The following is a 17,636-nucleotide window of genomic DNA, read 5'->3' as shown; positions in this document are numbered from 1 at the left end:
CAAGTAAAAAAGAGCTTAATAAAATTATACTAACATAAGTCAACACAAAATAAAAGATTGCTCTCCTTCCCCCACCCACCATGATAACACCTACAACTCAACCATGTCTGACACCTTGAATGGAAAATTTCAGTCCCCAAATTTTCAGTCAAGATATTCAGTGCTGCTTATCTTGGTTTAGAATAGAAAGTCTGACAGGATCTTAATTATAGTGTGACAGAAGTGGGAGTAATATAATACCATACAGCACTGAAGAAAAGAGTTTGCTAATGCCTTTTAGAACACTCCTTGTACTAAAGGTTAAAGAATAATTATCTCATACAAAAAGAGCCTAATTTACTCCATTGGTATATAAATCAATAGAAACAGCAAATCCATTCCCTTCATTCCTCTTTGTTCATTTTCAGCTTTGTAGTGGTGGAGCTGGGAAGTCTATATCATATGCTAACATTTTGTTAATATGTTCTCCACAGGACCAACTTGAAGAATCATTTTCCATATTTTAAAACATTTTAAAATGGTTTACTTTTTTTTCCAATTCATTGTAACTCTAAACCACAACCTTTCTTCGGAGCCCCAGATGTTACTGATACAACAGAATATGGGCAAATGGCCAAAAGGAGGATGGATGTTTCCAGTGGGCAGAAGTTTGTTCAGGAAGATGCTACCTTGCAGGATGGTAATGAGTTTGCAAAACCCTGAAATTAACCCATGGCTAGATGAAATGGGTTTGAGCATTAGGTGTTTCTTTGTTTTCATGTTATTTAGCTTTCGGCATTCATGAAGAACAAGGGGACTTTGAGATATCAAATCAAGCAATTTGATTACTGAATAGGATTTAATTATCGGACAATAAAGCTGTTTCATTTTTAAGCATAATTACTGTACATATACATACATATACATATTATATTAAGGAAAATTCAGGGAAATTAATTTTTATGATCTCATGAAGAATATAATCTTAACATTAACTGTCATGTTCAGTATCTGGTAGCAAGGCCATGGTTAAAAGATGGATCAAAAGAGAAGAACGTGTTGAGCTTTGAAAGAAGGGGGAGAGATATTTTTCAGATTTTGAATTTTACCTTACAAAGTTAAAGTTGATAATATACTTGTGATTGAAATAGAAAATGCTGTTAAGATTATTTACTGTTAGGGTGACTCTCGTCCTTGCTGAATAATAATGTACTGTTCCTATTTCCAAATCTCAAGTCACTTCAACTTTAACAGAAGCATCACTATTTTGATATATGTTTGACTTTTGTCAAACCTGATTTCACTACAATCTCCGTATCTTAAGTGGATGCTAAATAAAATTTATAAATATTTGTTCCTCCAGAGAGTAATAATAAAGTAGAAAGTATGTTATGATCTGTCATGTACTCAGGAGAGTAGAGGAGGTTGCGTAGAGCAGAATTTATGTGGTATAATTGTTTTGTTTAGACATCTTTAAGTCTATTAGGTTCCCTCATGTGCAAAAAGAGCTATGCATCTCCAAGGGTGGTAGTGAAGGTTATAGTAAATGAAACAAGGTATTTGAAAGGACTTTGTAAATTATAAATTGAAATTACAAATTATAGCTATTATAATGATTTGAATGAATACATCGAGAGGGCCTTCTAGACTAACAAATACTATGCAAATGTAAATCACACAAAACTATCAAATTTTTGAATTATGTGGTATATACTGGAAAGAAGAATTTTACGTAAACATTCTTGGAAATTACTCAAGATAGTTTGCATATAAAAGTATTAAAATGACCTTTTGTAATAGTGTTCCCTTCCTACCCAAAAAAAAAAAGCCAAGAAACAGAAATAGCAAATAAATTAAATTGTAGTATCATCAACCATTTGTTTTTTATAGTCAGCATTATCGTTAAACTTTTGCCCACTCAGAAGACAGGCCAAACATTTTTAATAGGTCTCTTAATAGCCTACCTTACTTGACTTTTATTCATTGTAAATAATCCATAGAAGAAAACGCACAAACCAACAATTGCTGCAGGAATCAACATTCCAGTATACCATCCCAGCCAAGCAAAGTATAGTCCAATCTTCTCACCAAAGTATAGCCTGCATGAGAAAGCAAATCCTTAGACTGAGTTAAGGCAACATAAGCAATATTACAACTATTGATGCCACACCTAGTCAGAATTTCAGACGGAAACTTGAGGCTACACTCGATTCCTCCTCAGCTCCATCTACAGTATCTAATACTCCTGCTTGTTAATTAATCCAATAATGGCAATATTGTTTATTTTTAAACCTTTTCAATATAGGGGCAATTCTGTCACATGTCTTTATGTATATGCCATACTTCTTAACATGGCTCATAAACCTTGCTTTTCTCCATCTTCCTACTAGCATCCCTTTTCATTTTTCACATCACAGAGCTGCTCTAAACCATATAGCTTTCATGAAAATTGGAAAAAGGTGTCCCCTCTAGGTAGGTGCTGAGAGCAGGTTAGATTTCTCTCTCCATCTGCACCCTTCACCAGACACCCTTAGGCTAGACACAATGTGCACCATTATGTCACATCTTCCTCAACAAAGCTCAACTCTGCAGTTTCCAAAGCACGCAGGACTTACCCTGGTTAATGCTGTCCCTAAACTTACAAAAATGTATGGCAATTACCGGTCATTCTTCCATTCCTTTTCCTCCCTATACGATTGTAAGCTGCTGAAAGGTAGACCTGTGTGTTGCTTCACTAGTAACCATCACAGGAAGTACTGAAGGATGCTAAGAGAGTTAATGCATTTAATTCCCCTCTAGCTCATGAATATCATTTAAATTGAAATGGCAGAGAAATAACGCAGTTCTAATAACTACTCAGTCGCTCTTTCTTCACCTAACCCACTGTCGGTATTAAAGGCCTGGTTAAAAATGATAATTTCCTGACTTCTTTACCACTGTTTGGTCTCCATCTTCTAAAGACGGTTACTTAACACACACAGTTTTGTTCCTGCAACAAAGATGGGCACTTCAAAGTTGATTTGGGAATATTGCACGGAGCAGTGATTCTTGCTAAGAAGAAAATACTCTTGTCATATTTCCTTAACAAGGCTTTTCTTTCTGAAAACTATTCTCTTTCTGCTTCATCTCTGTGTTGTGCCAATTAAATCTTTTGCATATTCTACTGCGTGTAGACCTGGAATAATCATCCGTCAAGCATCACTTCTCCGTTTTTTTCATTTTATTTTTCTCTCCTAGGAAACACAGATCAATAGAAAATTCACTTCTTATACAATAATAACATTCTACTTTGAGATGGAAACTTATTATATTAATAGGTATTGAAAAAAAAATTGTTTGCTTGAACAAGTGTTCCTCTGTGGGGTGGAGCAAAGTTTTTAGCACATGTTACTAACACAGTAGAGGACCTTTATAATTTTGATGACAGAGGATTGCACAGACAAATCAGTGGATATAGACAGTATCATCTATATCAGTATGATATAGATAGATATTTTAAATTACACATTGTTAAAGATTAAGAGAAGCAACAATATTATTTGGTGAAGTATAGTCACCTAAGTAAAAGTAGATTTCAGATCTGTGTCAGGAGAAGAAGGAGCTGGTGCCATGTAAAAGAGGCTAATGAAAAAATGTCCTTGCCTTAGAGCACTGGTACTCACAATCTTCTATGATTCCTGTGTTCCAAACAGAGCAAGGAGGAAGAGGGAGGAAGTGGGGGCTGCTGTTGGGTAACTACCCATCACACAACCACAGCTCTCTTTTTATCTGTTTTTTTTTTTTTTAATATTTCTGCCCTGTGTCATATTTCATTCAATGATACAATTCCACTGCTGAAATAATTTCTATCATAAAATGAAACAATGTGGAAATCTACGCTTTTAGAATTGTTTCCTTTAGTGACATTGTTTTTAAATACAAATGCCTCCAATGCCTATTGTGAAATATTTTTTAAAATTGCCATACAAGAATTTTGCTACGCAAATTTTATAACTGATGATTTTGAATATGTGCTCTTTGTAGTTTCAAATATTTTTCATGGAAAAACAGATTGCAACTAAAATAGGACTTAGCTATAAAACGTTTAAATTTATTTTTAAAATGGGAAAAACCATGGACACATGTCCAGAAATGGTTATTTATATAAAAAAGGAATTGCCTGTATCTGACTTTCCATCCTAAGAAACTACTTTATTCAGCATGAGACAATACAGGCTGTGCCTATGAGTCTCCATTATCCATAACCAAAGAGTATAAAGAAATTCAACTTTGAACACCCTCTTTCTCTCACTACAGATAGGAAGCAACACAGTAAGAGACGCATGCCCTCAAAAGTGTGTGGTTTTAAGAACAACTTACTCAAAATAAGTAGTCACAAATCTTAAGATAATTTTTCTGCTGGTTGTAGAAAAATGGGCCTTGTAGAAAACACTATGCATAAATAGTTTACTATCAATGTTTGCCTCATTACCATCTAAATTTTGGTAACACAAGTTAAGTTCCTAAGGGGTAAAAACATGTTCAACTGCCCTCTATACTCTTTTATAAACTTTCTCTTGGGTGAGTATTACACCACACACTCCTTCCCTTAGCCAATTAAAGACAGAAATATAATTTTTTTAAGAAAAAAATCCTCCTATGTCAACAACCAAAGAAGTGGTAATAGTGGCTGAATAAACCTATTTACTGAAAATAAAGGCTGCTTGCTGGAATTATCTGAAGAAGCAAGAGTAATGTCTTCTATAGATGAGAACTTATACTTTCTGTTTATTTTTTGTCAACAAAAATTGTATATATTTATTGCATGCATGATATTTTGAAATATGCATATAGTTTTGAAGGACTAAATGAAGCTAATTAACATACACATTACCTCACATATTTATTCTTACTATATAGTAAGAACATTTAAAATGTACTTAGCAATTTTCAACCATAAAATACATGATTATTAACTACAGTCACCATGTTGTACAACAGATCTCTGGAACTTATTCTTCCTATCTAAATTCATTTTTGTATCCTTTGACCAACTTCTCCCCAATTTCTGTCTTCTCCCCACCCCAGCCTTTGGTAACTACTATTCTACTCTCTGCTTCTATGAGTTCAACTTTTTTAGATTCTACCCATACATGAGATTATGTAGTATTTGTATTTCGGTGGCTTATAAAGAAAATATGGTATATATACACAATGAAAAACTACTTAACCTTAAAAAGGAGAAGATCCTGTCATTCACAATAACATGGATAAGACTGGAGGACATTATCTTAAGTGAAATAAGCTAAGTAAATGTAATTATTGACACTAGAATGCATGCTTGCAAATCCTAACTTCATTTTAATTCCTAATAGATACAGCTTTGTGAACAAGCACATTTCACTGGGTTCACAATATCTAAAATAATTCTCCCGTCTGCATAAAATAAAATCTGAGAATTTCTTGTGGTCATCAAACTAAAACATAAAACATCTTGGTTCTGAATATGCCCAAATACTTAATGTTTGAAATTAAAAGCGTTTGGTGGTGGATGTTTATCCTCTGTATCTCCAGATCTGCATTCTACTTTTTTTCCTTTCATTATAGGCACTAGGGGGTCTACCTCTATGCACTCTATAAGCTTTGTTCCTTCCCATTTTCTTCTGGCTTCCTGATGGGCTTGTTGACTGACTGAATGTGCTAGCAGGAGATCAGAGGGCAATATAAAAGAGATGGGGTTTATCATCCTGGTTTCCTCTTTCTTGGGCCATGGTTTGGCCATGGCTGCTTTCTTCCTAAGGTCAAATTTTTGGTATAAATTTTGACTGGTTCTGCCAAATATTTTCTCCCCCTGTCCCTTCAAGATCTAGGTTTGATAGCAACTTCCAGCTGTGCTAGTCCCTGGAAGCTTCCTCATCTGTCACTCTTTCCCTTGACTCTGGCTTATGCTTCTGTATATAGTTCTTTTATTAAATTCTCTACAAGTACCCCTTTCCTTGTCCACCTGTTTTATGCTGGGGGCACTGACTGATTCAGCTGTGATTTATTCTTGATGTTTATACTTCATAAACAGCTTAAAATATTAACATATATAATAATATAAATGGTCCTTTTCTTTCATTCTATAAATATTTATAGTTAACCACAGACTTAAGATCTTGTTAATATAGATTTCATGATTTCCAAAAATAAAAATTATCTTCCATCAACATAAATGATATAAATCATGAATACAACAATATTTCAAGACTAAGTCAAGTTGAAGGCAGTTACTTACTAGAATATGCATCCTGAAGTAGAGTAGATCTTTAATGAACAATAAATATATACAAACATGTGAAACACGTGTTAGTCATTTTTCTCTTTGCTCTTAGATCCACTTTCTGGCTTGCTTGCTTTCTTTTTTTTTGATTTGGAAATTTTAGTCAGGTTTTACTCTAAATTACTTCTGGTTAAGTTGAGTCAGGAGGCGTTACTTCTGGTGAGTTGATCACTCAAAGGTAGAAGGAAGCGATAAGCCAGGACCATTTTCCCTCTCTATGCCCCCTCCATGGCTCCACCCTCCCCGTCACTTTCACCTCTCTACTGGAAGCCCTAGCAATGGTACATAAGTATTGGGCTCTGATAATATATGTTTATTCCAATTTCTCTCCACCCTTAAGGGGTTAGTAATTTTTTGCTGTTGCTAATCCCTTAGACACCTTGCAAAGCCTGTTTGATTTCTCAGCTCTCCCATCCTCTGTATAACCAATTACCTACAGTGAGACTCTTTTAGTGAAAAATCTTATAGCGGTTGCTTTTTTTGTAGACTGCAAATTCCAAGTCTTAGACAATGACAACCAAACAGCATACTTTGCTTTTCATTATTGTTCCACTTGCAATACCTGATTAAATCCAGAGGCTGATGCTTATACCACATTCCCCAGCGTGCCCAGCGCTCATATAATAGATGTCTGTTATTCTGAGGTCCATGGGTTTTAATCGGCTGGCTACTTTTGTAGGCTCCCTGCAACAGATAAAGTAAGATACATTTGGATCTATTTTTTAGTGAAATTTGAACTGAATGAAAACTGTATTTTCCCTCACAGAATAATTTGACAACTTATTGAAAGCTTCAGAAATGATAAGCCCATCGCTGAAATGATGTGATAGATGCCTTTACATATCTTTCATTAAAAATAGTCTGACAGTTACTTTAAATATCTTCTATTAAATTAGTTAAAAAACACAATGGAACCCATTAGCTTAAAGTAAAGTAGGTGCTAGGCTTTACTGTTTGGAATTTAAGGTCTTTTAATAAACACAATATCTTCACCATCACTGAGAGAAATTGTGATAATCTTTAGTTCAGAATTTAAGGGCATTATTTTGTTTAAGAAGTGATGCAATACCAGGAAATGTTTCTTCCATTTTTACAAGCTGAGGAAGACAGTAAGTGTTCATTCAAAATATATAAGACGCCTCAGCCACCAGTGTTAGTCAGATTTTTTTTCTCTCTTTTTTTAAATTATAATTTAAGTTCTGGGATACATGTGCAGAACATGCAGGTTTGTTACATAGGTATACACATGTCATGGTGGTTTGCTGCACCCTTCAACCCATCATCTGCACTAGGTATTTATCCTAATGCTATCCCTCCCCTAGCTCCCCACTCCTCAACAGGCCCCAGTGTGTGATGTTCCCCTCCCTGTGTCCATGTGGTCTCATTGTTCAATTCCCAGTTATGAGTGAGAACATGAGGTGTTTGGTTTTCTATTCCTGTGTTAGTTTGCTGAGAATGATGGTTACTAGCTTCATCCATGTCCCTGCAAAGAACATTAACTCATCCTTTTTTATGGCTGCATAGTATTCCATGGTGTATATGTGTCACATTTTCTTTATCCAGTCTATCATTGATGGGTACTTGGACTGGTGCCAAGTCTTTGCTATGGTGAATATTGCTGCAATAAACGTATGTGTGCATGTGTCTTTATAGTAGAATGATTTATAATCCTTTGGGTATATACCCAGTAATAGGATTGCTGGGTCAAATGATATTTCTGGTTCTAGATCCTTGAAGGATCGCCACACTGTCTTCCACAATGGTTGAACTAATTTACACTCCCACCAACAATGTAAAGGCATTCCTGTTTCTCCACATCCTCTCCAGCATCTGTTGTTTCCTGGCTTTTTAATGATCACCATTCTAACTGCCATGAAATGGTACCTCACTGTGGTTTTGATTTGCATTTCTCTAATGACCAGTGATGATGAGTTTTTTTTCATATGTTTGTTGGCCCCATAAATGTCTTCTTTTGAGAAGTGTCTGTTCGTATCTTTTGCCCACTTTTTGATGGAGTTTCTTTTTTTTTTTTCTTATAAATTTGTTTTAAGTTCCTTGTAGATTCTGGATATTAGCCCATATGGATAGACTGCAAAAATTTTCACTCATTCTGTATGTTGCCTGTTCACTCTGATGATAGTTTCTTTTGCTGTGCAGAAGCTCTTTAGTTCCATTAGATCCCATTTTTCAATTTTGGCTTTTGTGACCATGTTTCATCAATACCTAGTTTACTGAGAGTTGTTAGCATGATGGGGTGTTGAATTTTATCGAAGGACTTTTCTGCATCTATTGAGTTAATCATGTGGTTTTTGTCATTGGTTCTGTTTATATGATGGATTACGTTTATTGATTTGCATATGTTGAACCAGCCTTGCAATCCAGGAATGAAGCTGGCTAGTCAGATTTTTAAAGTGGCAGTATCTTTAAAATTTATTTCCGATAAGATATTCCAAAAATTGAAGGATTTTTTTTCAATTCTTTATATGCTCTTTCAAAAATCTGTCATATGTGTCGCAATTTTGGAACTGCAGATTATATAATATGCCTTATAGAGAAGAGTGTTCCCTAAAGGTTGAAATTCTCTGCTTTTATTATATAAAAAGAGGACAATATATGTGGTGACTATATATTTTCTGAACTAAAATGTGAGATACAAGATATGACAGTCTTTCTCCTCACTCCAATGTATAGCTCTATCTTTACGAAAGTTTGACAAAAATTTAAAGCAAGTGGAGTTATGCCTCAGTTTTCTCACCTAGATGATAGAAGTAATAATAATATTACCCAGTATAGAGGGGTTTTACAAGAGTCAACTTAGTACCTATAAAGTGCCTGGCACATGGAAAGTATACAATTAATGTGAGTTATTTTATGCATTTGATATATTGTGACTCTTGAAAAGTGCAAAGCTCATCAGAATATTCCCTGACAACCAGGACAGTGAGCTCCTATAAGAAAAGAAAACACCAAGAGTCATGGCTCACAGGTGCCTCAAGGTTGCCATGAGAGACATGTGGATGCCACTCCTGGCTCCCTGATGAAATAGATACATTAATTTGGGAAGAAATGAAGTACCATTTAAGTGCAGGCCCCAAATTGTCTTCCCTAAGTTAGCTCAAGGTGTTTAAAGCCCAAAAATTAAAAGGCTTTTTGGGTTTCAGATGCTAAACTTTAGAATATGTAGGGTATCTTTTTCTTAACTCTGCTCTATAACCTCAATCAGCTACATCATTCTGGCTTGATAGTGACATGCAGTGGGCTGCAAGAGAAAACTGACCAAATTGATTACTCTTGCTCACTCATGTACTTTCACGCTTTTCTGAAGTATTGTGTACACTCAGTGGTCTCTGCCATCCCCATGATTGGCCCCCTCTGACCTACACACATTTTCTCTCTTTCCACTATTCATCATTCATAGGATTATAAATTCTATCAATATCTTGGATGAATTCTTGTGTGCGTGTATTTCTCTCGTTCCCTTTATTTTGCCTTTTCATACCAAACTCCACAAGACATTTCTTCTTCTTCCCTCTAGCCACTGTCCTTTTTGTAAGTAAAAAACAAACCTCAACTACAGGTAAAAATAAGAGATTGGCACTTGTCTCCTGCATTAAGGAAAAAGAAAAAAGGAAGCCTAGAATTGTGAACTATCCTTAATCAAATTATAGTCAATGCCATTGACTCCATTTTCCTCCTAATAAGCCTTATTTTCCTTACCTCAAGTAGTAGCATTTAAAATCAACAGAAAATTCCTGAGCCCATTTTATGGACCTTCTAATTTCCTTTCTTGTATTTCAACAACATTGTTTTCCATTCTTTTCATGTATTTATTCCATATATTAATATTTCATCCAAATTACAAACACAAGTGGGGAGATGATAATTACTTATAACTTATTTATAAAAGTCCCAAATTTCACATAAAAAAACTGTCAAATGAACTTTCAGAATGCAGCCTAATTATGTAGAGAAAATTACCTAAATAGAGAACAAATTAAACCTTCTTTGCTACAGAGGTTCTCCTTGGGCCTTAAGTTTGCCATTCTGAACACTTTACCAGTTATTATGTGCTATTTGATATAGAGTTTAATTTCTCTGAGCTTTGTTTCTTCAGCTGTAAAATAAGAATAATAAAATTTACCCCTCCAGGGTTATGTTCAGAATAATGGGAAAATACATGCACAAGGCCTGGCACATTAAATACATAAACATATTTCCTGTTATTATTTCTATTCTGACTATAAGTATGTATACCGTAATGAATATAAACATTGGAGATTGGCTTCTGGTACTCAAAACTGTGCGTTTGATATCTAACCTTTCCGTACCTCAATTACCTATATAAAAAACAGAGCTAATATTATCGTATATCTCAAAGGGCTGTTGCAAGGATTAAATGAGACAATCCGTATAAAACATTTACGTCACTGCCAATAGCAAGTACTCAATACATTTTATCTACTATTGGTCATACCAGACTGCAAATTCCTCAGCCTTGTATTATGTACTGAAGTCCTCAGTCATAAATTTATAAATAGAAATGTGATAGCCTTTGAAAGTTCAGAAGTGAAACCTGTAAAGACCCCACTCTTACCTTAAAACGTGAAATTGCCTTAAAGAAAGAGGTCAGGAAATAAAAGTTGGCTCAGATATCATTTACAGTGGACAGGGCCCACCGCAGCTTAGAGCAGGCATTTCTATTTAAAACTTGTAGGGAGGTAATCATCTGGCAAATAATTGAGTAGGCAATTGGCTACAGGTTTTTGTGGTGGGACTTTAGATTTTGAAGTATCCCAAAGTAATTGGCACAAACCAGGAAACTTCTCTATTTGGAATAGTGCAGATCCCAAGTCGGATCATGCTTGGAACTCTATACTGGAGCAGAAGGCAGCAGCTCTAGTGTCCAGGAGTGTTTCCGCTAAGGCTGGGATTCCCAGTATGGGGCAAATCGCAGACAGGCTTTGAGGCAGAGGAGCCAGTGTACAGTCGCAAAGTTACCATGGGGAGACAGAAGGCCCATGGCTACTTGCAGACTGAATCTTCCTGGGAGTGGACAGCTAGACTCAAATGAAAACAACAGGACGAAGCATTGAGCATGAAAACCTTGTTTATAAAGTGGAAACTGTATTTCAAGATTACCTCATGTGGTGGAAACGCTGCTATGTATGAGCCATTGTTTATAAGTTTACGGATACCTGCAAAGAGAAGAAAAGGACAGTTCTTGAGTTAGTTTCAATGAAGCATTTCCTCTGAAGCAACACAAATATACAGGGACAATGAATTAATTAAAAAGTTTAAGATAACCCAAATGACTTCCATAGCCACATCACCTATGAGGACAGTGCGATTGTGAAAGAAACTGATACTGCGTCTAGTTATGTCCTTATGATATTAGTAAATGAAGATTTGCAAGTTGTCACATGGTTTTACTTTACCATATCATAAAATATTGGGCATTTAACCCACTTATTTAGGATCATGTGACCCAGAAGCAACTTTTTGTTTTTCTCCAAATAACAAAGTTTGGTCAAGAAAGAAGACAAATTCTATATCCCACCCCATCCCTGTCCCCTACCAAAACAAAACAAAACAAAAGACCTCAAAATGATATTGGTATTGAGAAATATTTAATTTTATAATATCAAACCAAAAAGACACAAATAGCAATATGAGACACTTATTAAAATCTCCTCCCTCTCAATGAGGGTAGAGCGACATGGACACTCTCATATATTCCTGGTAAGAACTGATACCGAGTGAGAAACTATTGTTGCAATATTATTTATATCAGTAAAGAATTAGAAATAATTACATATCCAAAACTGATAAATCATTTAATTTTTATAGTACAATCAATCATAATAGGTACTTAGTAAATAACAGTGATTTGATGAATTTTATTATGGAATATTGTACAGTTTTTTATAATAATGTTTTCAAAGAGTAATTAAGGGCTTGAGAAAATATTCATAATGCTAATTTTTTTAAAATCTGAAAATTATAAATGCTAAAACATCTAATTTATATGTACATATATATACACACACACATATATACACAAACATAAATATATACACATATATATAAACTTAAAAATGTATAAGTGAGAATTGCAGTTAGGAATAATTCTAATTATTCTGTATTTACTACAAAGGGAACGATGCCCTTATAATTATTTATAATTTCATAATTATTTTAAAAGAATACAAAAGAATATAGTACCAACATTTAGACACATTTTCAATTTATATTCTGGATTTCATTATTTTTAGTTCCTTTTTTTTTTTTTTTTCTTTTTTGAGACAGGGTCTTACTCTGTTGCGCAGGCTGGAGTGCAATGGCGTGATCTCAGCTCACTGCAACCTCCACCTCCCGGGTTCAAGTGATTCTCTTGCCTCAGTCTCCCTAGTAGCTGGAATTACAGTCACATACCATTGCGCCTGGCTAATTTTTGTATTTTTAGTAGAGACGAGGTTTCACCATGTTGGCCAGGCTGGTCTTGAACTCCTGACCTCAGGTGATCCACCCATCTCGGCCTTCCAAAGTGCTGGGATTACAGGCTTGAGCCACCGTACCCAGCCTATTTTTAGTGCCTTAACTTACTTACTAAATTTATTTCTTTAGTTTTGGTGAAGTTTAGGCATGTGAGTTAACTGTTTTGAATGCTCAGTAATAAGTAAATTATTAATCAGAAGAACAACAGAGTCTGAAGGTTTTTCTTTAAAAAGTGGCTGTCTTGAAACATTGTGTATTTTACTCATATAGCACTCAATTTTAATAAAATCAGTAGAGACTGGTACAAGTTTTTGCTGGCTGCCAACTTTGTATTTTCAAGGCTTTTAAGATGTGACTAACATTTGACCCCTTCAAGCATCTTTTATTTGTCACCTTTATAATTAAAAGTATATCTTGTTTGTTACCTGCTGCTTTCTGCTCAGCTCTATGTAAATTTTGCAATTTTATTTACTTTTTCTAAGTGAAACATTCTCAAGTTTCTTTTGTATTATACATGTTGTACTATACTGCTAAACATTTAAACAACAAAGAAATTTCAAAAATTAAAATTAGCTATTATTTCACCTTCCACAGGTAACCTCTAAAAAGTTTCTTACATATTCTTCTAGGGTTTTTGTCTTTTTATGTACATAGGTTTAAGAAATGAAATTATATGAGATGTATAGTTTGTGGATATCTTTTGGAGTTCATAAATAACGAACTCATAACCAATTTACAATCTCCCTGAGTATAGGGCTTATGTCATGTATTTTGTATAACAGATACTTGAAATTTTTATGCTAAAATAAGAGTAAATAAATGTCACATAACTTTTAATGAATGTATTAACATGGACACAGTCTAACTTATTTTTCAGTCCCTAAGCATGGACATGTGGGTATTTCCTGATGATTCTATTACAAACAAGCCCATGATGAACACATTTCTGTATATGTTATCATTCAAAAGTCTGATTATTTGAGGGGTATAACTTTCAAGAAATAATATCTCTGTTTCAAAGTGTTTGCACATTTCACATTTTGATATCTATGACCAAACACCCTCAAAAAAGTTTGTTTTATTAAAAGGCTGAAAATTCGAAAGTATATAGAGTTTGTGTTCAATATGCTATACACATCTATTTAATAAATTAAAGCAAAGCTTCAGTTGTTAAAAAAAAAACAGTAATTCTGGATATAAACAGTAACAGCAAGTTCCACTCTGTTATTATTTAATGTTCTTACCCACTTTTGATATTCCATTTTCATATTTGGTGCGCTCCAGCATGTGATACACTATTCTGCTTCGAGTAGCATTGCTGAAGAAGGTGTCTTTATTATTTATTATGAAGCTGTTAAGATGAGGGGATTTGTTTTAATATTCAAAGCAGAACACAGAATCCAGTAATAGTTACAAGTTCCATTAAAGCTAATGCATGTGAAGCATAGTAAATCAGAAGGGAAATCATCCTCTTTAAACAAAAATAGAGAAAAAGAATTCACTCATAAATAATACAAGGCATTATCAAATATTCACTTTGTTATCTTCTTTCAGTTTATAAGGAATTCTAGGTGCTCCTATTTCTTATTTCACATGGAACAAGGACAGATTAGATGGTCCATTGGCTCCCATACATTTTATACTACCTTAAGCAATGTATTTCCAAATAGAACACATAAAAAATTGATGTTATCCCACATACCACGCTTTCTAATGCAGCTTATCTCGTTTTCAGAGGCTTAACAATGAACAATCATCCTACCTTTCCCTTGATGCTTTTTTATTGTCCCCATGGGAAGAGTAGCAATGAAGACCCATTTGAGAGCCAATGATGTAAGAGCAAAAGCATGAGCTCAAGAGGAATGGAAGGGTCTGTTTCAGTATTTACTTTATAGTATGCTGGGAACCTCAAAAAAATTGAAGTGTCCTGGGTCTTGCTCAACTCTGACACTTTCTGTTTCTAGTTTATCTATGTGAGTGATAAATCACCACTGTGTCAAGCACGCCGTACTGAATTAGTAGGTATTCTGTGATAGTTCCTTCATCTACACTCTTCATATTCAAACAGATGGCAAACGGTGTAACTTTTCTGACTAAACTATCTCTCTCCAGCTTTTGTTCTGGGTCTCATTGCCTCTTGCCTAGAACATGAGTAGAACATCCTCCTAACTGGCCATGCATTTTTCCACCTGACTTTTAATGCACAGCTCTGATTCTTAGAACACTCCCTTACTTTTAGTGTGCCAACAGCTTTCCTCTACAAGCATCATTAAATTTCTTATTTTCCTCCAAGGCTCTCAGTACTTGCATTCCAACCTACTCTTCAGCTTTGTGTCTTCAGATTTATATGTCTAACAGCTCTGCCTTCTTTTACCCAATCCTCTGTCAAGTTGTATAATATTTAGGTTAGTGCAAATGTAATTGCAGTTTTTGCCATTAAAAGCAATGTTGGGAGGGCGTGCCCAAGATGGCTGAATAGGAACAGCTCCAGCCTCCAGCTCCCAGCGTGAGTGACACAGAAGATGGGTGATTTCTGCATTTTCAACTGAGGTACCGGGTTCATCTCGCTGGGGCGTGTCAGACAGTTGGCACTGGTCTGCGGGTGCAGCCCGACCAGAGAGAGCTGCAGCAGGGCGAGGCATCGCCTCACCTGGGAAGTGCAAGGGGGAAGGGAATTCCTTTTCCTAGCCAAAGGAAAGTGAGACACACAACACCTGGAAAATCGAGTAACTTCCACCCTAATACTGCACTTTACCAATGGTCTTAGCAAATGGCACACCAGGAAATTATATCCCACACCTGGCCTAGAGGATCCCACGCCCATGGAGCCACCCTCATTGCTAGCACAGCAGTCTGAGATCTACCTGCAAGGTGGTAGCAAGGCTGGAGGAGGGGCACCCGCCATTGCTGAGGCTTAAGTAGGTAAACAAAGCCGCCAGGAAGTTTGAATTGGCTGGAGCCCACCACAGCTCAAGGAGGCCTGACTGCCTCTGTAGAATCCTCCTCTGGGGACACGGCAGAGCTAAACAAAAAGCAGCAGAAACCTCAGCAGAGGTAAATGACCCTGTCTGACAGCATTGAAGAGAGAAGTGGATCTCCTAGCATGGAGGTTGAGATCTGAGAACAGACAGATTGCCTGCTCAAGTGGGTCCCTGACCCCCGAGTAGCCTAACTGGGAGACATCCCCCACTAGGTGCAGACTGACACCTAACACCTCACACGGAGACGAAGCTTCCAGAGCAAGAATCAGACAGCAACATCTGCTGTTCAGCAACATTCTATCTTCTGCAGCCTCTGCTGCTGATACCCAGGCAAACAGGGTCTGGAGTGGACCTCAAGCAAACTTCAACAGACCTACAGCTGAGGGTCCTGATGGTAAAAAAGAAAACTAACAGAAAGAAAGGACACCCACACCAAAACCCCATCAGTATGTCACCATTATCAAAGACCAAAGGCAGATAAAACCACAAAGATGGGGAAAAAGCAGGGAAGAAAAGCTGGAAATTCAAAAAATCAGAGTGCATCTCCCCATCCAAAGGAACGCAGCTCATTGCCAGCAACGGAACAAAGTTGGCCGGAGAATCACTTTGAAGAGTTGAGAGAAGAAGTCTTCAGTCCATCAAACTTCTCAGAGCTAAAGAAGGAACTACGTAACCAGCGCAAAGAAACTAAAAACCTTGAAAACAGATTTGACAAATGGCTAACTAAAATAACCAAAGTAGAGAAGTCCTTAAAAGAACTGATAGAGATTAAACCGTAACACGAGAACTACGTGACAAATGCACAAGCTTCAGTAACCGACTCGATCAACTGGAAGAAAGAGTATCAGCGATTGAAAATCAAATGAATGAAATGAAGTGAGAAGAGAAGTGTAGAGAAAAAAGTAAAAAGAAATGAACAAAGTCTGCAAGAAGTGTGGGATTATGTGAAAATACCAAATCAACATCTGATTGGGGTGCCTGAAAGTGACGGGGAAAAGAGAACCAAGTTGGAAAACACTCTTCAGGATATCATCCAGGAGAACTTCCCCAACCTAGTAAGGCAGGCCAACATTCAAATTCAGGATATACACAAAATGCCACAAAGATACTCCTCGAGAAGAGCAACTCCAAGACACATAATTGTCAGATTCACCAAAGTTGAAATGAAGGAAAAAATGTTAAGGGCAGCCAGAGAGAAACGTCGGGTTACACACAAAGTGAAGTGCATCAGACTAACAGCAGATCTCTCGGCAGAAACTCTACAAGCCAGAAGAGAGTGGGGGCCAGTATTCAACATTCTTAAAGAAAAGAATTTTCAACCCAGTATTTCATATCCAGCCAAACTAAGTTTCATAAGTGAAGGAAAAATAAAATCCTTTACAGACAAGCAAATGCTTAGAGATTTTGTCACCACCAGGCCTGCCTTACAAGAGATCCTGAAGGAAGCACTAAACATGTAAAGGAAAAACAGGTACCAGCCATTGCAAAAACATGGCAAAATGTAAAGTCCATCGATGCTAGGAAGAAACTGCAACAACTAGTGAGCCAAATAACCAGCTAATATCATAATGAGAGGATCAAGTTCACACATAACAATATTAACCTTAAATGTAAATGGACTAAATGCTCCAATTAAAAGACACAGACTGGAAAATTGGATAAAGAATCAAGACTCATCAGTTTGCTGTATTCAGAAGACCCATCTCACATGCAGAGACACACATAGGTTCAAAATAAAGGGATGGAGGAAGATCTACCAAGCAAATGGAAAACAAGAAAAAGCAGGGGTTGCAATCCTAGTCTCTGATAAAACAGACTTTAAACCATCAAAGATCAAAAGAGACAAAGAAGGCCATTACATAATGGTAAAAGGATCAATT

The 17,636-nt window shown here is 36.1% G+C and overlaps 1 protein-coding gene across 1 annotated transcript in view; it reads right to left on the bottom strand.

Annotated features, from left to right (window-relative positions):
- Nucleotides 1-17,636, bottom strand: part of ANO3 (anoctamin 3) — a 323,668-nt gene that overhangs the window by 113,111 nt on the left and 192,921 nt on the right. Inside the window, 4 exon segments of the mRNA XM_031653387.1 lie at nucleotides 1,944-2,078; nucleotides 6,843-6,964; nucleotides 11,420-11,475; nucleotides 14,020-14,126. Of these exon segments, the coding sequence (XP_031509247.1) occupies nucleotides 1,944-2,078; nucleotides 6,843-6,964; nucleotides 11,420-11,475; nucleotides 14,020-14,126 (420 nt within the window).

Source organism: Papio anubis, chromosome 12, assembly GCF_008728515.1.
Source record: "Papio anubis isolate 15944 chromosome 12, Panubis1.0, whole genome shotgun sequence".
NCBI classification, from domain to species: Eukaryota; Metazoa; Chordata; class Mammalia; order Primates; family Cercopithecidae; genus Papio; species Papio anubis.
Note: the sequence above shows the minus strand (reverse complement) of the source record. Positions and strands in the feature narration are given on the sequence as shown.